Source organism: Strix uralensis, chromosome 5 (genome assembly GCF_047716275.1).
Source record: "Strix uralensis isolate ZFMK-TIS-50842 chromosome 5, bStrUra1, whole genome shotgun sequence".
Lineage (NCBI taxonomy): Eukaryota > Metazoa > Chordata > Aves > Strigiformes > Strigidae > Strix > Strix uralensis.
The window spans coordinates 17352605-17379830 of NC_133976.1; the positions used below are offsets into that span (position 1 = coordinate 17352605).

Genomic DNA, 27226 nt, shown 5'->3' on the forward strand with positions numbered 1-27226 from the left:
TATACAAGTGCGTATGCGTTACTATAAAATGGCAAGTCCTTAGAAAAAGGTAGAGGGATGACATCATAGCAGAAGATGGAGTCAGGTTGATCTGAAGTTGCATTTTTGCGAGGAAAAAACCCAAACACCAAATTCTGATATGCCTGCCTTGCTGGCTTCTATAAAGGGAAAGGCTGTGACCGGGGCAGTGCAGGGACTGGAGGAAAGTGCAAGCCCTTCAGCTCCCTGTTTGTGAGAAACAAGATGTCAGTGACTAGTGGACTACCACTAGCCAAGCCACAGGTGTACTTGACTTGCCCTTCCCTAAGGTGTGGTTACCCAACCACCCCACCCTGGGGTAAGTGCATGCAGCCCCAAAGGGCAACCCTTCTCCCTCCTGCTCCAGGCTGTGATCTTCCCTTTGCAGTCATACTCAGTCCTCCATGAATGCTAGCAGGGGCATATGGTGGAACAACTGAAGCTTAGCCTGCTCTTGAAACCCAGACAGCAATTTAAAATGGTTTGCCACCAGACACAGATGTCCCCAGCTTGCTTAAAACTTGAATCCAATGATCGAGGTCTGGCTGTCTGGACCAGGGCACGATTCATCAGTCTGCACTGCACCACATCAGTGTAAAAGTAACCAGGACATAGCTGTTGAACCGGACCATTTCCTCCTGCTCCACACGTGCAAAAGTCAGCCCTCTCCTTCCTCCTCTCCTCTGTCGACCTTCACAATGACCTCAACTTCCAACTTCTTTGTTACTGGTTTTCTAGACCATTGATGAGATTTTTAAGTCTGCCTGCCTCTGGAGAGTGGAGCCAGGATGCAAACCTTGCGGGCTTCCCACCTGCTAGAGGCTGAGAATGCTGTTTGCAAGTGTTTCGGCGCCACTCCTGGGAGAACAGGACTGGCATGGCAATTAGCCACCTTCTTCCTTTTCTCACCCGTGGTGACTTTCCGTGCTTGCAAATACCATTCCCTTCCCACACCTCCTCCCAACTCCCCTCCCTACCCCGGGGCCAGGGTGCACCTTCCCCTGCTAGTAAAACAGAAATTCACATCTGTCAGCCCCCTCTGACTTTCCTCCTCCGGCCAGCCCTTCCCTATGCCTGGGACCAGTGGTCTCCATGGAGGGGCTGGTGGCCACATCCAATGTACCCAGACGGGCCCTGACCACCCCTGTCACCACAGAGGCAAGCGCACACACTTCCAAGCACAGCATCTCCCTGCCATCGACGACGCAGTGATACAAATTAATTGTCTTCCAAGGTGCGTCACTTTGAAGTGCAGCCTGTGTATCTACATACACTTTTAAGAGACACCTACCTCTAAAAGGCCATCAGAAAGACGTGAGGGCTATTCACTGTGGAGACAGAAGGCCTGGGGAAACACACTGCCAACATCTGGATGTCACCTGCAGTTTGGGTGTAGGCCACGTGACAGCTTATGTCTTGGCGCAAACCTGTGCTGCTGAGCTCAAGGCTGGTGCAAAGACATTAGCCATCCGAGAGCAAGTCTAGCACAGCTGCTAAATCTTCTTCACAGCATTGCAATATCTCAGTTTTTAAAAGAATTAAACTACAACAAATGTGAAACTCATTTTTCCCTGATTTTATCCCCCTTCTATATGTCAGCAGAAGTAGATAGGAGCTGCCAGAAGGTGAGTTAGCATGTCCTAGGAGGGTGGTGAAGTGTTTTACCTTTACCTGACTAGTGCAGACCAGATCCCTGAGTTTCTGAAGTGTGGGCAACCAAAAAAGCTGGATTTTTAACCTGTCAGGGTTTTTGTCCTCTGTGAGCCTGAAGCAGATCCAGCACTGCCAAAGGCAGTGAAGAAATGCATCAACCAATAACTCCTACACAAGAATGCAAATATTCTAGCTAATAATTTTTTTTTAAATAGCTGCCTAATAAAAGCTAATGCTGTTAGGATCATATCTGAGCACTCAAATGAGCAACCTGAAAGCCAAGAGTATTGTATATCAGTGATTCCTCCTGACTCTAATGTCAGGCTCCTGAAATCTTTTGTCACATTTCAGAAAAATTGATTTCTTTCTTGGCTTGCAATTTTTCCTTAGGGACACTTTGCCCCACAAATATTATCAAAGAGGCAAGTGGCCTGCTGCTTTCAAACTATAACACCCCTCGCCCCTCCCCCCCACCCCCCCAGCCAAACTGAGGCATCAGCAAGAACCCAGGATAACCAAATGACAAAGGGCACTTGCAGGAAGGCACAGCACTAGAGGCAGAGGAGATCGCTGGGGCAGGGGGAGATAGTGATGCTGTGATTGCAGTCATCTGTATTACCTGAACTTAAAATGAGTTTCCAATGATGGCTACAGGGCAGTTATGAGGTGATTTTCTAAATCACATACTTCATGTTTTGGTCTTGAGTTTGGGATAAGAAAACGATGAATAAAACACACATTTGATCGAATTTTGAAATTCTGTTTCAAAACTAAGATAAAGACAGAAGGAAGGATAGTTTTTGCATGTGATAGTACTACTCCCCATTTACCCCAGTACAGGTCACACCACATTGGGCCCTGGCACTCTCTTGGAAGACATCAGCGTAGGTTTGTACCACAGATGCCAGCCTACCACGAAGAAAACACAAGAACTTCACTGACAAAGATACTTGACATGAGACACATGGAAAAATTAGACCTTCATATAAACCTAGGGAGATCAAAATATTTGAGGAGCTGCTATAGAAAGCAGGTACCTTGCTAAGGGCAGTAATAGCAGTTGTCAGCTCTACATGAAGTGGAACATAGGAAGAGGCCTCCATCACTCATCTTCCCTGTCTCTCACCCTGCATACCCTTATTTCAGAGCCAGAAACTTAACTATGTGTCATCTCCTCCTAAGCTGCTGCTTCTCAGGCAAGGGGAGAGCATCTGCCACCACCTAGATCTGGCCCAGGTTGAGGCATACTGTGCTCATGTGGTTTGCAAATCACTGTGGTGTGTGCACCTCAGCTTTGAGACCTGCTACTCCAGGGTCCATGCCCTGCTGTGAGTAATCAAGAATGTCTGGTTTGGAGTAGGCACACAAAAAGAACAAAATTCTTGACCATACTGCAAACTATTCTGGGCTAAGTGTCACAGGGGGATAACGGAAACGAAGATCTACCACATCTGTAACAGAGGCCAGAATCTGGCCTTCTGTTTCTAGGAAAGCCATGCCTTGTTTAAGCAGGTTTTCTGTCCTGAAAGCCTCCAGGAAGACTCCAAATGAGCAATCCTCCACTAGACGTGTATGTGCCACCTTACAGCTGCCGCACTGACCCCACGGGACCCCTCACGCAGACAACTCTTTGCTTCCTTGGGACGAAACTAACTGCAAGTTCTTCACGCCCTATAAAACACACCTGTTGCTCCTTCCTCATCCTTTATTAATGAGGTTTTACACATATACACACATTGTGTTCAATCAAAGAAAAACTCAATAAAAACTGAAAGTGCTTGTAGTCAGCAGAGATTGCCTTCTTGCCAAGAAAGTGGTGATTAAAACTGCACATTCATCCCTGGTTTGAGTCAAAGCCCAATAAAGTCAGCAGGATTCTTTCCACTGATTTAAAGGGGCTTAGGATCAGGCATTTTTACTACAAACAGATTACTAAATACTGCCAAGTTCTGTGGAACTACTTTGCTTATGTAAGTAAATGAATGAAAGCTGCTGTTATTCATGACAGTATGTCAGTTACCATATTTACTATATAGGCGATCTCTAAAATTATTTCAAATAGATAATGGGTGACTTTTAGTCTTAACTGCAATCTTCTGATGCCTATCCCTTAAGCATTACAGTTTGACATACATGCTATGAGATGTTAATGACAGGTAATGAAACGTGCACACATGACTATGCATGAAGAGGTCTTTGCATCCTACCCTGCTCGCAGTTTTTCCCTCCGTAGCATACAGGGCACTCGCAGATGTATGTGTTCCACTTGTTGACACACGTGCCTCCATTCTGACACCAGTTGGTTTCGCAGTAGTTCCTCTGCGCTGCACAGCCTGAAATTCAGGAAAACAGTTACTTTGCATAGTTCTAACATGAAAAAGGCTCTGAATGATTGTATCTGAGTTTGCATGTAAAAAGAAGACATGACCATTACAGGTTTGAGGTTTTCTTTAATATCCTTGAAGTCAGTGAAGCAAGATGTGGAAGGCAGAAGTTTATGTGAGCTGAGCAAGTGTCATATTCACAAAGACAAATCTAACAAAGGCTATTAAATACAGTCACTGAGCTGTAAATCTCTGGGGACTAAGAGAAAATTTTGGGAAAATATCACTGCATGCTTGTCCTGTTTTTATACTTTTGCCCTGTCATCCGCTGCTGGAGACAGTCAGATTGATGGGTGCTGTGACTCAGTACCACTGTTCACAACTTACTGTCATCTAACCGAGACACTAACCAGGGAAAGCCAATGTGCAGTGTTACACAGTGGAATAACACTACTATACATCATTGTTTTAAACTATATGGAAACACATTTCCAAATGACCAAAAAAAAAATCCATCCTAAAGAAAACACTTCATGGCCTCCTGATGTGTATTTCTATATCACAGAATCACAGAATCATCTAGGTTGGAAGGGACCTTGCAGATCATCCAGTCCAACCATTAACCTAGCACTGACAGTTCCCAACTACACCATATCCCTCAGCGCTATGTCAACCTGCCTCTTGAACACCTCTAGGGATGGGGACTCCACCACCTCCCTGGGCAGCCCATTCCAATGCCTGACTACCCGTTCTGTAAAGAAATACTTCCTAATATCCAGTCTAAACCTTCCCTGGCACAACTTGAGGCCATTACCTCTTGTCCTATCACTTATTACTTGGTTAAATGATAAATATGATTAAAAAAAAACCCTTTTTGTTTAACTAATGTTAGAGACATAACTGTTAAAAAAGGGCTCCAAGACAAAATAGCAATTTGAAGTGTATGCTATGACTCCCTTCTTAATCCATGATCAATGCAACATACCTAAGAACTGCAATTTAGCTCTTACACAGACCTTCAGCAGTGTGGAAGGAAGGGACTTGCCATTCTAGCATGTAAGGGCCAGTTTTATGATGATGAGAACATTTTATACACCAGAACTAATCCTGGTCAGGGATCCAAGGACTGGAAACCAAATTAGAACCTTCAACAGGCTGCTTCTTGAAGCAGGTTTCAGATTTGAAGGATTGGAGAATTTGATTTACAGAACAAACATAATTTATGAAAAAGTCATTAAAAACGTTGTCTTGTTCATTAATTAATCCCATGGGCTTTCAGAGCAAAGTGACATTTAAAAGGTAGTTTAAAAAAAAAAAGACAAAAAGTTCATCATAGGAGTAAATTCCTGGGTGAAACTCATAGCAATGCAGAGGGTCTAAACAAGCCCGGTCTTCTTCTGTGTGCGGCTTAATCCTGTAATTGTGTGCTGTGCCACAGGCTATTGTGTACATCCTTGGCATCAACGCAGACTGCACCTTCCTCAAACAAATGAGGTTTGGATGCAGCCGTGCCAGTGACGTGGTGGCAGCACATTGCCCAGCAGCACCTTAGGTCCCTGCCATGCAGCCTGGGGCAAACGCTTCACACTCAGCAGTACTAGCAGGGGGACAGGGGCCGTTTCAGACACCTCTGTCCCCTGACCCTTCCTGGGGTTCCTCCCAGTGCCGGCCCCTTCAAAATCCTAACCCCTGTTACACACACAGTCACAGCAGAGAGCTTTCTCGTGTTGACTTTTGAGGCGGTAGTCACTCATACCTGGCAGAGTGCCATTATTGGCGATGAAACTAGCCATGTCGATTGGCTTGCTGTCAATAGACAGGTTCCTCATGCAGCCGATAAACTGTCTGTTGTGCACCGGGAAATCTTCAGGCAAGTTTGGGACACCGCCAAGGAGGAGAGGGCCAGTTAGGTCCAAAGATCTGAAGAAACAAAGAAATGCTCACCATTTCTTGCATATAGTTTGTTTTGTTCTTTATCCCACTGCTTCCATAAGCACGTGTGAGCCATTTAGTTTACCCTTGTTGCCATGCACTTCCCTCTGCTACATCAGCACTTCCCTCTGCTATATCAGCACTTCTGGAGCTTGTAATCAAAGCACCTTCCAGAAACACCGTAACTTTTAACTTAGGAGCTGTCATATGCATACAGAATCCAATGACCTCTCCCTAACAGTGGCCAATATGAAGAAGAGAATGAAAATTATGGAAAGATGTGCAGCTGCAGGACACTTGTTTCTGACTCCAGTCATCCAGGGGCTGGCTTGTGCTCCCCAGCACAAGGGTTGAGATGCTGTAGATTTTGATATAATGATTTAATTATTATACAGTACCAACCCTTTTTAAGTCCTCTGAAGAGCTTAGTCTTAATGACATTTAGTGGATGCAGGTTCCACTGAATGACTCAACACTGTGTGAAAAGTATATCATCTAGACAGTTTGAATTAGTTCTAATTTTTATGGTGTCCCCTTCTCTTGGGATTTTATGTGTGTATCTCAACAATCTTTCTGCTATCACTTTATATCCCCACTATTCTGCTTGCTGTCCATCTCCTCTTTAAACTCAAAAGTACTAATCATTTTTGGTCTTTCCTCACAGGAAAGTTTCTTTCATACCTAGTGATTTTCAATGGCCTTTTCTATATCTCCTTTATTTCCATCTTCTTTCAAGATAGGACTTTTAACTTAAATGATGGAAGTAATAAGCTCTTCAGCCATACCCTTCATTAATGAAGTCTAACATTTTATTTGCCCTTCTCTCTACACTTTCATACTGAGAAGATGCTTTTTGGCGGCTATCCACACTGACCTCTAGGTCTTTCTTTCTTTCTTTCTTTTGCATTTTACAAGTAATTTGAGCACATGTCTGTATCTACACAAAACTCTGTGCATTCCACCACGTGCACTGACATATGCAGTAGCCTCCAACAAATTACACCTACCAAACTAAACCTGGTTACTTTTTGTTAAATCATATCTGCTTTTCCAACTTAATTTGCTTAGCGGTTAATCACATACTGTTGACTCTCCCCTGGAAGAAGTGGTAAATGCAAATATAGGGAACCCTTACTTCTTTGAGCCGGTCTGAGTCCCCTGGGCAGCGCAGGTGTAGTTTCCAATGAGGCTCCCGAAGCGCACAGCCACTGCTGTGTCACAGTCATCTACAGTCACCACAGCCACCTTCTCTCCTGAAGGCCCATGGGGGATTCCTAATCGCCCAATGTTGGGCTTCAAGAAATAAATGACACATGTCATACAGTGATACATACACATGGGATTTAAATGCTGGTTCAGCCAGCTCAACAACATGCTTCTTCCTGTCCCCCAAAGGGGACTAAAATAGGATATGTAAACAAAATAGCAGAAGTTAAGTTGACCTACGACATCTAGGCAAGAAAAAAACCCAACACATGACTTCAAAGAAAGTCTACAAACACCCAGTGTGATATACAGCATGGTCAGAAGTGGCTTTGGTCTTTTCCACTGCTGAACCACTTTGGCCCAAATCACTTCAAAGACACATTTTCTTACTTCTGCACAGCAAACTCTAATAAATTCTGCTCATTTTGCAACTCTTCACCTCAAGTGAATGAAGTCACTTGAATTTGAACAGTGTTCCTACCCAAAGACAGAAAAGCATAAAATGATGTAATATCACAAGCAATGCTAAAGGCTTAATCAAATTTTCTCTGATGGGGGTACTCTGTCAGAGTTGCCAGAAACTGAGTGCAGGTTCCTATAAAGCTTAGAGTGAAAGGTTGTCTGATGACTGGGAGAGAACTTAGAAGAAGACTGCTTGTTCCAGCTACAAGATGGAGGGCACAGAAAACCACTGCCCATTGCTGAGCCAGCTGAGAAAGCCCTGGCTTTTAGCCACAGGTGAATAGAGATCAGTGGCCTCTGGAGCTGGACAATCAAAAATAATGGATGGATCCGATCTTGCTTATGCAGCTGTTTTGGTCCAGGCAGGCAGACTGACACCATGAGTGGTGTACAGAAGATGGGAAGAAAGTGTGTTTTAGAGTGGCGATAAATGCTCTGGCTTTCCCTCATCGCTGGCTTCACCCAGGCAGTAGGAAACTCCTGCCCACCCAATCACAACGTGCCCTGGTGAACATGGGCCACAAAACTAGAATTATCAGACTCAGTTTCACACCTCCATTGTTACGGGCTCAGTCTGCTAATCAACCTGCTGGCAGTTGTCTTTCTCCCCACTTCCACACCTACCAACAACTGGGGAAATTTGGTGATCCCGACAGACAGAAAAGCCACCCGGAATCCAATCCTCAAACTTCTGTGCCTCCACCATAAGTACATCCTTCATCTCCACTGATTTCATAACTGATGAGATGTACCCCAGTGTGACTGACAGGAGATAATATCTGCTATGCAGAAACTCAAGAGACAGATTCCTCCAGTGGAGAAGCGCATCATGACTGTGCATCATGAGGCATAGCAGCCTCAGTGAAGAGCTAGCAAATTCTGTAAGAAAACAGTTTTCCGTGTTTACTGTTTGTAGAGAGCTACAAACTCCTAATCTACCACTGGTGCAGGACCTCTGAGGACTTTATGGGTACAAGAGAAGCAATGAGCTGAACTACCCTGGTTTTGCTGCCATTCCTCTACAGGCAATGGGACACCCCACAGGAGCAAAGTCACCAGGATCTGACCAGACATACAGCACAACTGAAAGCCAAGAGATATTTTTATGATGTGTTGATCAACAGTAGTTGTAACCATATAAAAATGGAAGATGGCTAGGCATCACACTGTAGTTTGCTGTACGCTCACTTTAAAACATATATTGCTCAACTGGGTACTGAAATTCCTTATTTGTACAGCAAACAAGGAAGCAGTAAGGGGATAAATGCCTATTCTTTCTGTTTCACTTGTACACACATAATTTGTTAAAATACCTAAAGTCACTTTCATCATCTGTAAAGAGATACAGATTTATTTCTAAGGCTAATTATCCCAATGTAGAAAAAAACATTTAAAAAAGATATTTCCTGGTGTCAATTCCAGTTGGAAAGTATTTTCCATTTCCTCTACCAAGAACTAATGTGATCACATAGTTTGGCAGTTATACAGTATAAGGTTTTGACCTCTCTTGAGTGATATTAAGGTAGATTTTATTTTTTCCGATACTCCCTGGACTTTGCCACTGCCTAGTTTGGAAAGACAGGAAGCATACATATTTGCAGTGATGAAAGTGTTACTGTATGCAATGATGGCAATGTTAGGAAGCAGCTTTTCAAAGTAAATGAAAAAATACATAGAAAATTAACCAACTGACAGGCAGGCCTTCCCTTCCAAAATTATAATGTTTACATTCTGGGTGCTACTTCTATTCATTTGGAGGAATGATTCGATTAACATTTACGTTCTTGTGCTTCACTGAAATAACCTATTGTTTCTTACACGGGAGCCTCGACAAAGGCAGGGTATTTATTCTCGCGGCAGGGGGGATCTGCCCAATGTTAATCAAGATTGCAACCTGATGAGACTCTGCAGTCTGCAGCTGCTCCTTCACAGTCAACTAGCTGCAGTGGCAAATTGATTTTTTTTCTACTTTTATTTAACATAGAAACCACAAAGTGTTTCTCTAGATGTTGATTGTTCATTGCAGTGCAGATCTCTAGCATCTCTTTGGCTCTGATGACCACACAGAACCATAAGCTGATGAAGAAGAAATGGAATATTCCAGTGAATGAAAAGAGACTTATTGGCAGTTCAAACCATGCTTCAAAGATGTAGTGATTTTCTGACCATGTTAAAGGCTCATTTGACAGAACAGACTTTTCCCAAAATGAAAGAATATGTTTCTGGGAAAGGAAAGAGAGATTTTCTGAGTGATTTAATGCAACATGGACTCTTTTATCTCTTATATGTGGCAAGTACTACACTACTCATCTTCTCAGCAGCTAGCATAGGGAATACTTTATAACTGAAATAATATGAAATAAATAAAAGACTGGAACAGGGGGAGCCTAAGTTAGGAGTTCCTTCAGAACTGAATCATGAAACTGATTTTATTCATTTAATATTTTGATTAATACTAAATATAGTTTGCTGGTGATGCAAAGGATATTTAGAGCATCATGCATTAAAAAAAAGAATCACTTTGAATAGTTGAGTGCTAGAAAGAGAATTAATCACGCAACATGAAACTTGGGATCTAATGACAAGAATTCCTATTGCAGGCTCAGAGACCATCAGCTATAAATGATGAAAATTAAGAAAAAATAACTATTCACTACAAAACAACTATGAACCATGGTGTGATTAAAAGGTTAAAAAGGCAATACAACAGTGTGTTGTTGCAAAGATGGGTATGAGGGAAATTTTATGACACTGAACAGGATAGAATATTGTGGACAATTTTGATTTTATTTATTAAAAATAACTTCCAACTAGAGCAGATGCACAGAACTGCAGCCAGGACAATGCAAAGCTTACCTTATCAAACAGACAAAATGGACTTGACATGTTTAGCCTAGCAAAGAAAAGGCTGGGGAGGGGTTTTGGAAATGAGAAAATGCTATCACTGCAATGGACACAGTACAAGAACAAATGGGTATAAGATGCCCATGAGTAATGTAGGCTGGAAATCACGAGGTAATGCTTGTGAATAGGAGGGGGCATCTTTGGGAAAGTAGCAGGGGGGAAAAATTATAAAAAAGAATTTAATTTGTTTGTGATTATAGAGGCTGGTGTTGGCAAAGGACTGGCCTACGTTTGAAAGAAAATAAATAACAGTAAGCAGTACTTGGAAAACACAAGAAAGCGAGTTGCCAACACTAAATGACAGCACAAGTTTACATTTCAGGCATGATCTTTGCCTCAATGGAATCCTACTGGAGCAAGACTGATCCCTAACAGTAGGAACAGCTAACACTAACCAGCATTAATTCACACTATTATCTTTTAGAAATATGTTCAAGGAGTTAAAAGACAGACTTTCATCTGGGTACTTAGCAGTTCTTTCTGCCTGTCAGACTCATCTCCTGAAACACCATGCTACCCAAAAGGCAAGTTTCATTAGCTGTGCCAATTCTGCACTCGTGAGTGAATGTGCAATGTGGTGTACAGGAATTTACCAGCAGGACCCCCATTAATGGTAATGCAAGTCAGGTAACTGAGTTCCTGCTCATGAGGCTGAAAATCTACCTTGTGCTGCCTAACCCTAAAGGCTGCCTTTTTACTTAGTGCTTGTCCAGAAAGAGGTTGGGATTCAAACTTCAAAGACCACATGCTGTAAAAGTGAGTAGCAAGAAGATGTACCAAACAGTGCCAGAGAGAGAACTTGGTCTCCCTTAAACAAACTGTGGAAGAAGTGGATTCATCCTGGACTCAAAAAAAAAAGGGAAGAAAAGCAGCCCTGAGTGTCACAGTGCATTATCACCATGATTCTTCACAGTGATTCTTCAGACATTCTGTGCACCCCATATTAAAGTACGTTGTGTTTGTTGTACTGACCCTTATGTTTTCTCATTATAATTGCATACAGAGTCACTTGGAGAAGAGAAGGAAGCAGCCCTGACTCAGGATCCACATGTGAGAGCAGAAGGCACCTACCTTTCTCTCTATCTGTAAAACAAGACAAACCACATTTATGTTTCTCAAATAATGGCAATTAGTACCTAAAACTGTACACAATGTCATGAAACTTTGCCTCACTGAGCTTTCATGAAGGAGATTAGTGGTTCTGATAGATGGGTGGACAATCTCAAATCTCGTGTCTAACCCATGACATTCTCCCTTGCCCAGAGAGTCACATGCAGGCTGCGACTGCAGAAATGACAGTCTCCCAGGATGTCCTTTGAAAATTCCAGCTCCCTCTCTGACCACAGCAGAGTTAACAGTGAGACCTTCCCAAGTTGCAAAGGCCATGTAACTCCCTTTGGCCACCTGCAGTGACTTCCTCAGACTGCAGTGAGAGAACGCCACCGTGAAGGTATTTGACTAGCGATGCCAAATCTGATTTTGATGAAATACCAAGTACGGAGCAGTGAACTGTTTGGACTTCTCTCCCCTCAACTTCAACAGAAAGAAACACATGTAGATTCTCCCAGGTGCATGTAAAACCCTGAGAAGCTTAATCTGTTAACGTGTGCTTTATAAATGGAGACCAGATAGAGGAGAGAAGGTCATCAAAACACATCTGTTTATAGTTTGCAAATCTACTGCACAAATCTACTCCCATTCCACTTAAAACATCAGACATAGATTTTCTCATGTATCTCAGTTTCATTTGGATCCTCTATGATTTTAAAGTAAATATTTAAACTGCAAGAGTCCACACAGTTACTTATTAAAGACACAGATGGTCTAACAATGCACAGTGAATGGAGAAGACATACAGATTAACGGACAATGGAAGCTTTGTCTTAAATACTTAACTGTTACATTTTTATATTATAAATACTACAATTTTCAAAAGTCATGATGCAAAATTGTTAGAGAAGTTTAAGCAAATAGTCCAATCTTTGGTACACTTACTTTGAATTAAACAAGACTAGACACCGTACATGTAATACTACAAAGTGCAAATGTTTGTGGTGACACTCAAGATTCCTGGATCTCACAGTTGTATTAGTTAATCTGCAAGATAATATGGCTTTTCCAAAGATCCCACAGACATCTCCTCCACCAGGAAAATCTTTTCCCAGCTTTCATTCTTAGATAAAAAATTGCCACTTGACTTTTCGCACAGATGGAAGGAGGGAGAGTGGTTTTGGTCGGCCATGGGAGAGTGCTCCAATGTCACGGATATTCCCTGAGCTCGAACTGAAAGCTGCACTCCCCAGCCCGAACCTCATCCACAAGGACTTCTGCCTGCTTTAGCCACCCCATTGAGTCTTTTGAAGGAGCTCAGGAGACGATTCAGCAGCAGAGTGTAAGCACGGCCAAAATGTTGGGAACACAAACAGGGAACCCTTGCAGATGAGACACAACCCACCTCCTTAATCTTGGCACAAAGAGGCCTGTTTTCTTGGGGGACAGATACAATGTTGCATATTGTAAATACTGCATTTGCTCAGCTCAGTGTACACATTAAAAAATATATCTATTTCAGAAAGTTGGTCTTTTAGCAAAATGCTTTGTGTGTCATAGCTTAATATGCAGACCTTGGCTTGTTTGTCTTTTTAATAAGTGCAAATGTGTAAAAAGAAAAGCCATCCTGAAGTCAGCGCCAGCCTTTCAGTGCTTCCAAGAGTTTGCCTAGCAGACAATAAGTTACCCTTCTGTTTTTGTTAATCAGTAGCTAATGATTTATTGACTGTTTGGAGTGGTTAAAGGTTAAAAAGAATCTGTTTCCTAGTTATTTTTAATACAAAAAAAGCGCTCCTCTGCATTGTTAATGTGCTGGTTCAGACCCCACCGCCCCCAAAAGTGCTGGGTGGAAAACGCCTCAAGTTCATACCCTGTGGGGCTCTTTGCTTTCTAATGCTTCCAGTAACAGTAATAATGGGAAAAAATGGAGCAACTGGCAGCAGGTCCCACTTGGAGGCTGCTGCTGGGGCTCCAGCCACCACTGGGGTCCCCCCTCACCAGCTCCCTGGTGCTCATTAGGCAGCCTGCCAGCCGCCCTGGCTCCTTCGTTAACCCGCTGGCCTCTGCTCTGCTATCTGACGTGGGGAAGGGAGAAAACCCCTCCGATTCCCAGGCGATGCTGTGCTGCTTCAGTGGTCAAAAAGCTCATTAAGGGCCCATGGTGGTGGCAGTCTCCCTAGGCAAGTGGCCAGAGCCCGGCCCCCTGCAAGGAAAATAAATAAATAAACAGGAAAAAACAAATGGGGAAAGCACCATACTTGCAATCCCAGGGGGAGAGACTAGGAAATGCCAGAGAAGCTTAGTGCCGTGGCATAGACTTGCAGACTGTTCTGATCAATTGGTAAACTCCAAAATAGGCCAGATTAGAGAAACCATTAATGTTAATCTCTGCTTTTTAAAGTTTCCCCCCATAGCTTTCCAGAGCACCTTTAAAATAAGGTGGTGCGAAGAACTGAGAATCTTTTAGACATCTTGATTAGTCACCAGGGAAAGGCAGGACAAATCATTTCACATAAACCCCTTACTCCTTTGATGTATGTATCCCCTTTATTCCCTGAATATTTTAATGGCGTTTCTTTATACAAACTTGGCTCGAGTCTGTAGAGAAACATGAGAGCCTGTGACAGTGAAAAGGAAAACCGAAAAGCTTCCTCTTAGTGAGTCAAAAATGCAAATTCTGAAAAGCCACCAGACCAGTTCTTTTTCCTAGACATACTCCCTGCAACACCAATAGTCAGGATTCAGGCTAGGCCACAAAGTCAAGCAAGTTTTACTAGCCTGATTTGTTATCTCCTTCACAGCCAAATCCAGAGGCTAAACTTTGATATTCAAAGCAGGAGGCTTTCAGCACAGCTATGAGACCTGGCACTGCCCAAATTGCTGCTGCTCTTTCAGTGGTAGGGCAGAGTCAGGGAGCAGCCCTCCTGTCCCACCATGTGGCAAAGGCATGGCGAGGCTGTGAAAAGCCATGGGTATATGTACACAGCATCCAGACACGCTCCTTCCCTCCACAGAGTGTGACCAGTATCTTCACAAATATTGTCCAGCTCCTACAAAGGGTATATTATTGGATTTGACTAATTTTGGCAAAGGCTGCTGTAGTGCTGATGGGAAAAATGAGTTTTCCCTGTCTGCAAATGGAAATTTTATCCTCCAATTTGTATTCCCAGATGCTTCTCAAGTCTTTGATGCTGAATCAGTGACACAGCAAAAAGGACATGTTTTGGCTGCCAAGAGACCATGCCTACTCCTCAAGACAACATTCAGCTTTCCATGTGGGAGACACTACTCACCATGGTGCTCTGCTGCTGCGGGTCCCCTTGTCCGCCCTCTGCAGCCCTCTTCTCCCTTCTGATCTGCCCCTGTGGCTGATGCGCCTTCTCCCCACCCTCTTCTGCCCTCTGAACACTTTTTCTGTATATTTTGCTGCCTCCCTCCCTTCCACCAACCCTTTCACCAACAAGGATGCTCCTCCAGCATCCTTGGAGAGTTGGAAGAGGAGAACACATGAAGGATGCTGGAAGAACATCCTTGTTCACCTTCACATGCTCTCCTCTCACATACTGTCCTTCAGCAAACCCTTCTCCCTTTCCCATTTGTCCCTGTCTACCTGCCAAAGTATCACTCTCAAATATTTTCAGCTTTATATAAATCTTGTATGTTTTATGACTTTTGCATCCAGGCTGCAAATGTTATTGCTGTCAGAGTCCAAGAAATACCTAGAAATAGCACAGTGTGACACTTATTCACAGCAACTAACTCCTCCTCCTCCTTGGACTCATGCCTGGTGACACCTTGCCAAGCAAACTGCTACTCAGCGTGGGTGATGGGGACACAACTGTGTCTATAAAATCCAGGAATCCCACACTGCTCTATGAGCCACTCTTGCCATGGCTGGATCTTTGTGAGGCTCTCCTGGTACACAGAGACCCTGCATGGCCAGGTAATTGCAAAGTGCTGCTTCCTTTCACTACACAGACAGATGCAAAATACCTGAAAAGTTACTGCAAATCAGTGAGCTACTGTAGATTTACTGTGTGATTAAATGGAGATAACAGTGCACTTCAAAGAACTTGCACCAAATTCCTGAGGTGCCATTTCAATGACTCCACCGGGTCTGCAGAAGCCCTGCCAGGCTGTGCTGCACCGCACAAGCCTTCAAGCACTGTCCTCAGGGCCTTATGATGAGCCCAACAGCCATTCAGACTCTGCCAGCTCTCACAGAGGTCCCTCGCATCTCCTCAGCCTTCAGGAGAAGCTGAAAATCACCATTTTGGGAGGTGCCGTTAAACCTCCAAGGAGTTTTGCTGCATGGAGGTGTTAAAACAGCTTGAGCATACCTGGGCCCAAGCAGCACCATTGGGTGCCAGGTTCCCCAGGGTGATCTGAGAGCCCCACACCATGAGGAAAGCCATGCAGCTGAGACCCAGCTCAGGTCTGGGGTGGGCATAGACCTAGAAGTGGCAGCGTTGTAACTGGGCACACAAGTCTTGGGAGGAGCAAGAGGACTAAGCACTGAGCAGCCTTGCTGAGGATGAGGCTTCCAGAAGAGCAGGGGCTTGGGTTGGTTTTGACACTACATGGTCCCTACTGTAACCCGCAGAGTGAAAACCCTGGGGATGGTTTCTGAAAAGTTACTGTTTGCATTTGCATTAAAAAAATCACTGCCAGAACAATGAGTGTCTTCAGGTGGTGTTTGCAAACTCTGTGAGAACAACACTTCCAAAGGCAGGCGGAGGAGAGAAAGAGACAAGTATGGGTACACACTTGCCCTCCTCTTCCCCAGCCGCCTGACGGACTTCTCAAAACTGTCAGGGAGAGCTGAGCCACTCAGGTCTGGGCAGAAGGACACACTTTGGATATCAATGACCTCCAAATGACTTTCACTGCTTTACACTTTCATTTCCCGAGACACAGATTTAGAGTTATTTGTTATTTCGTGTCAAGACAATGGAATGTCGCTCTGCCGCCGAATCCTGATTTCCTTTCCCAGATATCAATCACTTCACACTTACTCTCTACCAGAAAAAAAACCAAAAAATCAACAAAAACAATTACTACTAATTGAAATCCGCATGAATAAATATCGGTGGAATTGCAGGGAGGGACTTTTAAAGTCCAGGCTCACATGTGCCTGTTCTGCAAGGGCAGATCACACCCACTAACACCTGCAAGGGCTCAGCAACCATGTCTGAGCAGGACCAAGAAAAAGTAAATATTAGCCAGGCAGCCTTTCGGTGCTTTTCAGATGTTAGGAATGTAAATGGTTGCCACAGGACAGACTAAAGTCCTGCTGAGGAAGAAGCAGATGTCATGGAAGACCGTAAGAACAGGGCAAATGTGCAGCAACACTTCTCCTGACCTCCTGGCTCTCTGCTTCCCACCTTTGATACTGCAGGCTGGAGCTCGAGACGGGTTTGCACAGGATCCTGCCACACTTCATGGACGGAAAGGACTCATCTTAATATTTAATCAGCCTTTTGCCTTAAGACAACCTCAGAACATCACCGAGTTAGTCCTACCTCAATAACTTGGCTTGCACCTGAGCTAAAATTTTCTTTTAGAAAGGGAAATATTGGCTTGATTTAAAGATTTCAAAGGACAGTGAGACCACCAGAACTGTGGGCAGATTATCACACAGAACATATACATTCACTATTAACAATACTATATATTATTTCTAATCAAAATCTGTCAAGCTTCAGTTTCTATATATCAAATCTATGGTCTTATCTAGACTAGGACTTTCATTGATGATACTCCTCTGTATTTGGGTGGAAGAAGATGAATTGGGTCTCAGCAAGGATGGCAGTCTCTGAATCTTCAGCCAGAATGCCAGGAAATGACTCATAAACTGAATTATTTTTGCAGAGATTACCTTTTCTCATGGCATTTAAAAAATTGAGTTCTGAGCATGTAGGAAATGACATGTTTTGTATTCAGACACGAGGAACATATTTTATGTGTTTGACTAGAACAACGTTTCGAACTTCAAATGTAAAACCCTGGCGTGCATTCAGCAATGGAAAATCTAGTTTCTTTCCCTTCCTTTAGCTGCTTGCAATTTTAATAGCTAGGTTTTCTAAATGGCCATGCCTACTAGCACCAAAAATACATAGTACAGCTAAATAACACAAACGCATAGCCACAAATTCCTCATACCCTCATACTGTACATGTGCCTCCAGCACTACTTACTGCATGCTTCACAAGTATACAAGCCTGACCACCAAAAACCACAATAATCTGATGATATAATAACTTTTGTTCTTGTAAGAAAGTTGTGAAAAAACTATCATAACCTGCATCTGGCTGACAATATTGGTGATTCAGTAAAAACTCCTTGAACTCTTGAGTTGAAAAGTAAATGAAACATGCATGTCCCTCAGGATGCTGGTCAAAAATTTTGGTTGTGGCTAGCAAAGAAAGTGACTTTTTCACTGGAGTTGCTTTTCTTCCTTGTATAACTGAAGAAACCTTGGCAACCTTCTCTGTGAAGAAGAGGCCCCACACTTACAGAGGTAACCACAGATAAGTCCTTCTCAAAACCACAGCTAACAGCTTGACTGTGGTTATGCTCCCTGTGGTTTTGGTGTCCTGCAAGCTTTCCTGTGCTTAAGCTATAGCAGAACTTTTGATCCCATGAAAATGCCACAGAAGGAAAGCATACCATCAGTGCTCTGCTGGAAGTTAGCACTGTCCATTGCCTCCTCCTCGCTGTGACACCACTGGCCTCTACAACCTTGCAGTACCTTCCACTACTGAATATTCACAATGAGATGGGTGATCAGGAAATGATAAAATTAGAAATATGGCTAAATCTTAAATAAGAATACGTGATTTTTTTTAAGAGGAAGCACTAAATTTTAACATGCTTTCTGCCTTGCACGCTTGAGAGAGACTTTAAAAGCTATACTGGCATTTCTTAGAGATATTATGAATTTAGGTTTGGAAAATGCAGATCCATGAAATTGTATTTCTTCCAGGAAAGATATGCCCAGAGAAGTAGGTTGTTTCTAACTACATGACATTTTTGGTATTTACAGTACCCTGCACACCACCCCCCCCCCCCCTTCCCCCCCAATATTTGCTTAACACTGCAATTAATGTTCCGCATTTTGCTTCACCAGACAATGCCAAGCAATGCTGGAGCGGGCCTGTGTTGATCACGGACACTGTAAACACAGCAAGTCACTCAGAGCCAGCAAAATCCAAACTGTGGCAGGGCTCACATCTGATCAACAGTGGCATTATCATAATCTTCAACAACTGCATTGTTTATTTAGAAAATCTCCCTCAATCCCTTAACAAATTAGTCTGGAAGCCACCGGGAGGATTAACTTCAGAAAGTCTCCCCTCAGATCGCAATTATGTCTGCTCAGATGTCACGAATGATAGACATTTGCATAAGTTATACCCAGCCTTTTTTACTAATTGCATTCTGCTGGGGTCTGTCTTTTCCAACCGAGTTACAAACCGCAGCACTCGGCAGGGGCAATCATGCTCTGGTGCAAAAAGTGCTCCCTGGCACAGGGTGTAATACATAATACCTATCTGAGAATTGAATTGCCAACCACTTTTCCTGACCATTCAGATTAAGAAGTAAATGATACTGAATGGTGTCCTGGATACTTTCAGGGCAAAGTCTTTCACCTTGCATCCAATAACTAAAAGTTATGCCTAGCTGGTGGCAGCTATGTGGCTTTTCTCCAAGGAGCTGGCAATCCCTATTCAGCTGCAGGCATGTGCCCGCCTCATAAATCACCCGTGGCGCTGGCAGCCTCGTTGGCAGGCTCAGCAGGGAAACCGAGAGCTGAGCAAACAAAGTTTTTGTGCTGGAATGGGAGTGTGGCAGTGGGGTGGCACGGGGAAGCCTGTGCTGAGCTGCTGCATGATACTCCTGTTTGCCTGTCAGTCCTAGGGGCATGGAGCACCGTGAACCCAGGACTTCTAACAAGAATTAGTTCCCTTTATAGGAGAGAAAGCAGTAACCAGTATCATCTGTGTCTTTTGGCACAGTTGTCACAATCTGAGTTTCACTAAAATGTTGATATCTACCTTTTTTTTTTCAAGGCGAAGTGGCAAAATCAATTATTGGTCCTGTATAAATATATTTCCACAACAGGTGAATTTGTCATCACCAGAGAGGGTCTATGTTTTCAGAAGGAAATGAGATAACCTATCTGCCAGCTCCACAGGCACCTGGCGCAGGGGCACGTGTGCTGTAGCCAGCAGGACTTGCATTTGTCTCCGCAGCAGACACTCAGAGGTTGCTGTATTTCATCCCACCCTATTCAAAACAAAGTGCTACATTAACCTCTCCAACACAGACAGGCACCACTCCCACTGCCTGCGACTGCCCATGACGCTTGTGCTTATGCAAGGGGTTTGGATTAAAGGGCAGGTCCTGCCTGCGCTCAGTGGGGGAACACAAGTGCCTGCTGAGCTTCCAGGTGCCCATGAGCACTCCAGCACGCAGCCCTGTAGGTCTTGACTTTAAGGGTATGGCTGTGTCTCCCTTCCAGTGACTGGTGGCTAGATGAAATGTGGTCCCAGCCAGCTCTTGGGTGAGAGAACAGGGGTGGACCTGAGTTTTTAAAAGTGAAGTTTTGCATGTGCATCCTCAAGTCCTTCAGAAGTCCTCTGCCTCTGGCCACTGCTAGGCAGTTGCATGACCCAGGCTCCCAGAATCAAAACAGAGGCTCTAGTAAAACAAAGACAGTGATGAATGTTAGAGATTTGCTATAAAGATAATCCTAAAGACAATTCCGCTAATGAGTGACAGGCATAATGTGTGTAAGAGTATAAGAAAATGCAGGGGTTGTACAAGACTGAATCCAAGAGCTTATGCTCACCACGTGGTCAGCTGAAGCAGGTGCTCCATATGCACAAGGCACGCTCCAGCAAGAAACATCACACACCTAAGGTAAATTCTTGCCATCCTTGCTGCAGTGTTCAGCTGCCCCTTCCGCATCTGCTGGTGGGCCCTGTTCCCACCACCTCTGCAGCTGCCCCACAAGACTGCTGCTGCCCCACTCTTGTCTCCCTTGGGGGCTCAGTGGGTTCACTGGGCTTTCTGTCAAGTCTGTACATTTACTCACACTGTTCCTTTTCCTAGACCAGAAGTTGGTAGAGTTCTGGAAGGCACCTGTGTGGAAAAGTCTTTCAAGCAAAGAAACTGGCTTGATTTTTCTGCTTCATTTAGAAAATAGGACACCCCCCTCAAAAAAAAAACCAACCAACACCCAACAACCTTCCCTTTACATCTCCAAGTTTGCCAGGTAGATGTTGCAATTTGTAAAATGTTTCCATTTTCATCTCAAGGTCTTTGCTCCTCTCCCTTATAGAAAGCCTTTATCCTGAAGCTGCTGAACACCAGGCCTGCTGTAAAGTGCTTATTTCTTGCTTAGGATCATGGTTTAACCCTGGCAAGCAGCTAAGCCCCACACAGCTGTTCGCTCACTCCCCTGGTGTTATTGGGGAAGAGCATCAGAAGGGTAAAAGTGAGAAAACTTGTGGGTTGAGATAAAGACAGTTTAATAGGTAAAGCAAAAGCTGCACATGAAAGAAAAGCAAAATAAGGAATTCATTCATCACCTCCCATCGGCAGGCGGGTGTTTAGCTATCTCCAGGAAAGCAGGGCTCCATCATGCACAGCGGCTACTGGGGAACACAAACACTGTAACTCCGAATGTCCTCCCTTCCTCATTCTTCCCTCCAGCTTTTATTGCTGATCACAACATTATATGGCATGGGATACCCCTCTGGTCAGTTGGGGTCAGCTGTCCCAACTGTGTCCCCTTCCAACTTCTTGTGCACCCTCAGCCTACTCACTAGTGGGGCAGCCTGAAGAGCAGAAAAGGCCTTGATGCTGTATAAGCCCTGCTCAGCATTAGCTAAAACATCCCTGTGTTATCAACACTATTTTGGTCACAAATCCAAACCATAGCACCATACCAGCTACTATGAAGCCAATTAACTCTATCCCAGCCAAAACCAGTACACTTGGACATGACACAAATTGCACATGGAGATGGAGAGTGTTCATGGAGTGAAGGTGGGTGGTTTGGAACAGACTTGCAGATGTTTTTCATTCTATTTTGACAGTAAGAGCATTGACAGATATTATCTTCCAATAGGTATGCTCTCAATTTGTGTCTCTTCAGGCATCTATATTCACAGAGCTCCCATATGACATTCCTCTTTCTGACCAACATATTGCCTGACTAACTACAGGAACAGCAGCAAATGAAGCCCTGATCTAGCCCAGGGCTGCTTTTTTCTTCCTGGCTTTTCCTCCATGACCCTGTTCCTCCTTCCACTTCATCCCCTGAGTCCCAAACAAGTGCAGATGGGATCTGTTCCTCTGTTGCAAGGAGATTCCTCCCAAGTCTACCTGAGCTGGCAGCAGTCCCAAATCCACATCACCCTCAAGAGCCTCAGCTACCCCCAGCTTCATCTGGAGCCCAGCAGGGCACACAAACTCTGTCCAGCAGCACTGGAGAGCCGTCACTCAGATCTCACGAGAAAACGGGCACACTGAGGTCTCCCCAGATACAGAACTGGTTGGTTTTGCCCAGACATATGATACCTCCTGGCATCAATGGCCAGTCTGGGGCACTACCAGTGATCCACGTATGGAGGATTCGTGGATACAGACTCAAAATGGTAAGCTCTACTGGTGCCATAGCACAGCCGTACAGGCACGGTTAAATAACCCTTTGGGATCAGCTTCGGACGAGGAACCCACAGGTGAGGGAGAACGCTGCCTTCCCACCCACTCACCCGCCAGCTGAGCAAGCACAAGGGGAGAGCTGCAGCACGCACCCAAGGTACGGAAAATCAATTACAGCATGGGACTTGGCACTGAAATAGAGGGTGTTTTGGCACCTGGAAACAGCTTTCAGTCATGGGGGAGGGATAGATCCTCCCTGGGAAGGAAAGGTACTGGCAAATTCTAGTGTGTGAGTGGGATGAGAGCTAAGTCTCTACAGCATTAGCTCAGTCTTCGGTGATACTCAAGCTCCAGCTTGCCCCAGATGAAGGCCAGTTAACTCAAGAGAAACCATCACTTACTACAGGCAGGAGATTTTCAAAAGCATATGTGAGTTTGATTTAGGGCAATGCACCTCCTGTGCTTTGAATTCACCATGCACCAAAGATCAGTCCTAAGCAGCCCTCATTTCTTTTAAGTTTATCTCTAACTGAAGAATTTGCCTGTTTTCTCCAGCATCTGTCTTCAGGCTAAATACAGGGTTGGGCTCTGCTGAGTGGGAAGTGCTCTGGGATGGAAAGCAGAAGGTCCCTGCTAACTGTAACCGCTGTGAAAGGGTGGGCTACTCCCAAGACAGTCAAGCATTTGAAACAACAACCGCGGCACTCTTCAGTCTAAAGACATGCAAAGAAGGAGTGAAAGAAGGGCAGCTTACTATCGATTACCAAATATGAGAAGAAACCTTAGCCCAGTTATGGAAAAAGGGTAATGCCTGTCCTGAATATCTCATCCTAGGAGCCTGCAGGGTTAAGTGACCACTACAATAGACGCTCTCTGAGGCACCCATCATTTTACACCTCCTGACCATGGAGAAGGATCCCACACACACACTGCCCGGTCTTATAGTCTTATAGTCATTACTTTTGTGAGTCATTCTGTGAGTCATTCAGGGATTTGTTCATTCCATCCCCCAGAATTACTGTACTGCAAATCAGGCACTCAGTGATAGTATGTTTCTCTCTTCTCTTCTCTTCTCTTCTCTTCTCTTCTCTTCTCTTCTCTTCTCTTCTCTTCTCTTCTCTTCTCTTCTCTTCTCTTCTCTTCTCTTCTCTTCTCTTCTCTTCTCTTCTCTTCTCTTCTCTTCTCTTCTCTTCTCTTCTCTTCTCTTCTCTTCTCTTCTCTTCTCTTCTCTTCTCTTCTCTTCTCTTCTCTTCTCTTCTCTTCTCTTCTCTTCTCTTCTCTTCTCTTCTCTTCTCTTCTCTTCTCTTCTCTTCTCTTCTCTTCTCTTCTCTTCTCTTCTCTTCTCTTCTCTTCTCTTCTCTTCTCTTCTCTTCTCTTCTCTTCTCTTCTCTTCTCTTCTCTTCTTTTCTGTCATAGGTAAAATTATCCTGTGGTCCCTTAAACAGATGCAGAAGGAGCTTCTGCCTACAGAACAGTAATGTCCTTAAGCAACTCTGATGCCATATAGGTATAAGTAACACAGTACATAAGTATAAGATACACAGTATATAAATATACATGCACATGCCCTCTATAATTAATGGAACATGTCTATACGCAAAACATTTTTATCTTGTGCCAAATGATGAATTCTACCCTGAGGTAATGAGTCAGGTAAAACATTAACATAAATTTGATGGTATATCTCAAATTCTGAACAAAACTGCATTTCTATCAGAAGTTTGGGAGAGTGGCTTGATGTTTTCACTTAATTAAAAACACTACCCACTGCTGGGCTCATTAAAATATCCTGTCCCAAGCACTGCCTACAACCATACACGATGCTGTATGTACAACGAATGCAACATAGTTCATGTGCTATTACTGATATTGAGTATCGTTACAATCAAACAGCCTGGTGGTTTTGCTCCTATTCCAAACAAATATCAGCATGGCTAAACCTATTAACCGTCACTCATGCTGACAGCCTCAGAAGAGCCAAAGGATAAGGACCAAACTCCATCAGAGGATAACCGCACTCTCATCATGTGGAAAGGAAGCACATTACAAAGGCTAAGAGAGCAGCTCACATCACTGCTGCCCTTTACACCAGCTATCCTGTGAACAAGCAGCAGGTTGTTTCTGCTGGTTTTTATCAGTTTTATTTGCCAGGCTGAAATCTTCCCCCTTCTCCCACCTTTCCTTCCAAAATAATTTTTAAAAATCCCATTTCTTCCGAATTTCTTATCAATATATATACCTCTTGAGAAAGCAGGTCACACACAGGTCACCATTAATTTAATACCTCTCATTGATTATAATGGCTACAAGATCATGATCCCAGAAGATAATGTGTTTGAGCTAACAGCGTCAGCAAGTAGCTTTCCTCCCTGCCTTACCCCCACTGTCAGCAAACATCTATAATTGCAAGTAACATTGCTAACAGGTAAACTGATACCTTGCTACTTGGTAGCTGACAAGACTTTTAATACACAACTGAAACAAGAGAATGGTTATAAAACTCTCCTAGTTCACTTCTGCTCTCTTACAGCTACTAATTCCTTTCCCTTGGTGTTTTCTCTTTCAGAAATTCAATACAGAGCCAACACTTCCTTAGTACAAACAACATTCATGTGCTTCCCTTAGGCACTTCCACTGAAACCAAGTGTGCCAGCTGTTACCAGGGGAGGAGACATCCATTTCCATCACTACATGGTAAATGAAACGACATTGCTTCCCTTCCTCCTCTGATACAATCTGTTTCATTACTGCAACGTATTACAGTGCCTGCACGTAACAGGATTGTGAGAAAGCATCAAATACTTGAGGTGACAGAGAATTGGTTTGATCCTTCTCTGCAAACACAGTGGTACAAAGCTGGCTCTGGACTCACCTCTTACCAATGAGGCTCCAGCGTTTGTCCCGAAGCGGCAGGGGACACTCCTGATATGGAGTTAAATATAAAACAACATTTTTCAACAACACTAAATATTACCAAGCACATCACTTCTAAGCTGAGTATAAAAAATAATTTACAGGAGTCACTTCTACACCAACTTCTTATTTCATTATTGTTATTACCAAAATGACTTTGTGCAGGGTGGCAGCAATGACCAAACTGTGTGTCACGTTAAGGAAATTGCTGTAGAAGTTTCCCACCAGAGCTGCCCCCTGCATCCAAGTCACCCACTCCTGGAGTCCAAGTTCCACTGATGCTCAGCCAAATATCGTCCACAGAGCTGAGATGCCAAAAATCACTCAACCTTTGGTCATATCCGACCACAATCAACTTGGATTGCAGGAACAGCTTTCAGAGCTGTAAAAACTCATCTATGAAAATTTGCTTTGGACTGAAGTGATTTAGATTATGTATCAAAGCCTGTTAGTCATTCTCCTCAAAAACTAAAGATGAAAAATTAACCTCAGCTGTGATGAAATCTAATATTCCATATGTGAATTATAGCATTATCTAAAAGCTCCAAAGAAGACCGAACCCTTTTTTTTCTTGCTAGATGCTGTACAAATGCAGAAAGAAGGAAATGAACTGAACGATTTCTAGCTTAGTTTTTAAAAAGGTACTTTAAAGAGCTTAACAAAAAAAGGAACTGGGAAAGAAGAATGAAGCTAAGAGAGTACCTGACCCCAAACACTTGCTGTGAGCGCAACAGGAAATTTTTGAATTGCTGTTTATTTCAACCTGCACCCCAACACATCTCACATTTCCAAAGCAGGAGGAAAAAGTCCAGCACGAAGAAGCCTGTCACTGCCCAAGGACACAGTGGGGGGTAGGAAGAGGACAGGCAGAGCTGTAATGACCCCAGTAGCAGGACGAGCAGCCTGGAAGCACTCAGCTGTAGGAGTGCAAATAATAAGAAGAATAACAGAGTAAGAAGAATAAGAAACAGAATAAGAATAATAAGAAGAATAACACAAGTGACACAGGAAGGGACTGATGAATGCATAGGCAAAGGTGATCATATTTATTAAATAAAGAAAACCTGCTGATGGAGCAAAGGGCAGATGGAGGGAGATGCAACTCGACACGAGTGAGGGATAAGAGCGAGCAGGTATGAATACCTCATTAAGGGCTTTTTAATGTGAGACATAGTCAAATTAATAAAATGGATCTCTACAGGTATCTGGGATGACAAAGTATGCATTTCCCATGGACAGCATTGGGAAGAGGTGTCTGAAAAGGAGCAAAGACCAGAAGCTCCCCAAGCAAACAGCAGACTAGAAGAAGGGGCAAGGAGCCCCGTGGGGATGCTGGTGGAGGTAGCCCCTGTGGCCCTGCCGCCAGGGACAGGGTGCTGCTGCAAAATGCCTGAGTGAGCTGGAGGCAGAGAGGAGGGAGCGGAGTGCAGAAGGGGCTGGCGGTGGGGATCAAACATGAGCCAGAGGCAGGGAGGAGGGAGCTGGCTCAGGGGAGCTCTACCCGCTCAGGAAGGCTGCACAGTGTTCAAGTGGAGCAAAGGGGCTGAGTAGTGATGGGATAAGGACCTGACACTGCGGTAGGATTTTGGAAAGAGTGGAAGGATGCAGTACCTGCAAAATAATATGAGTACATAATTTAAGCAAACTCATGAGTTTTGGGTACTCTGTTATTCACACGTCTTAGCTGCATCAAGTTTAGACATAGCATCCCATTTATCTTGGCACAACTCAAATCCTTAAATTATCTCTGTCTTCAACCTCCTCACAGGAACTTTACTTCCAGCTTTGTTAAAACATGAAGTAGCCAAGGAACTGCTTTACAAAGAAATACCAGCTGAGGTGAAGGCTCAACCCTGCTGTAGGGTGCGGCGGGCAGCCCAGTGGGCAGACCTGCAGAGCTGCCTCCGGCTGCCACTGCCCCACTGCGCCCGCTCCTTCTTTCACTGCTGAAGAGCTGGTGCAACATATGCAATTCTCAGACATGCTGGAAAGTCCTGAGAGCACGCTAAATACATATAGGTTAGCATATCCTACTTGTGCCATTTTACTCAATATTGTGAGCTCCCCTCTGCCAGCCCAAATTTAACAAT

At 44.0% G+C, this 27226-nt stretch overlaps 1 protein-coding gene across 5 annotated transcripts in view; it reads right to left on the reverse strand.

Moving 5' to 3' along the window:
• The window catches only part of CELSR1 (cadherin EGF LAG seven-pass G-type receptor 1), a 177289-nt gene that overhangs the window by 47877 nt on the left and 102186 nt on the right, over positions 1 to 27226 (reverse strand). For all 5 annotated transcript variants that reach the window (XM_074870040.1, XM_074870041.1, XM_074870042.1 and 2 more), the window contains exons 6-8: positions 7063 to 7220; positions 5752 to 5915; positions 3879 to 4004 (exon numbers count right to left, since the gene is read on the reverse strand). In XM_074870040.1, coding sequence (XP_074726141.1) covers positions 3879 to 4004; positions 5752 to 5915; positions 7063 to 7220 — 448 coding nt within the window. The remainder of the gene's footprint in view (positions 1 to 3878; positions 4005 to 5751; positions 5916 to 7062; positions 7221 to 27226) is intronic.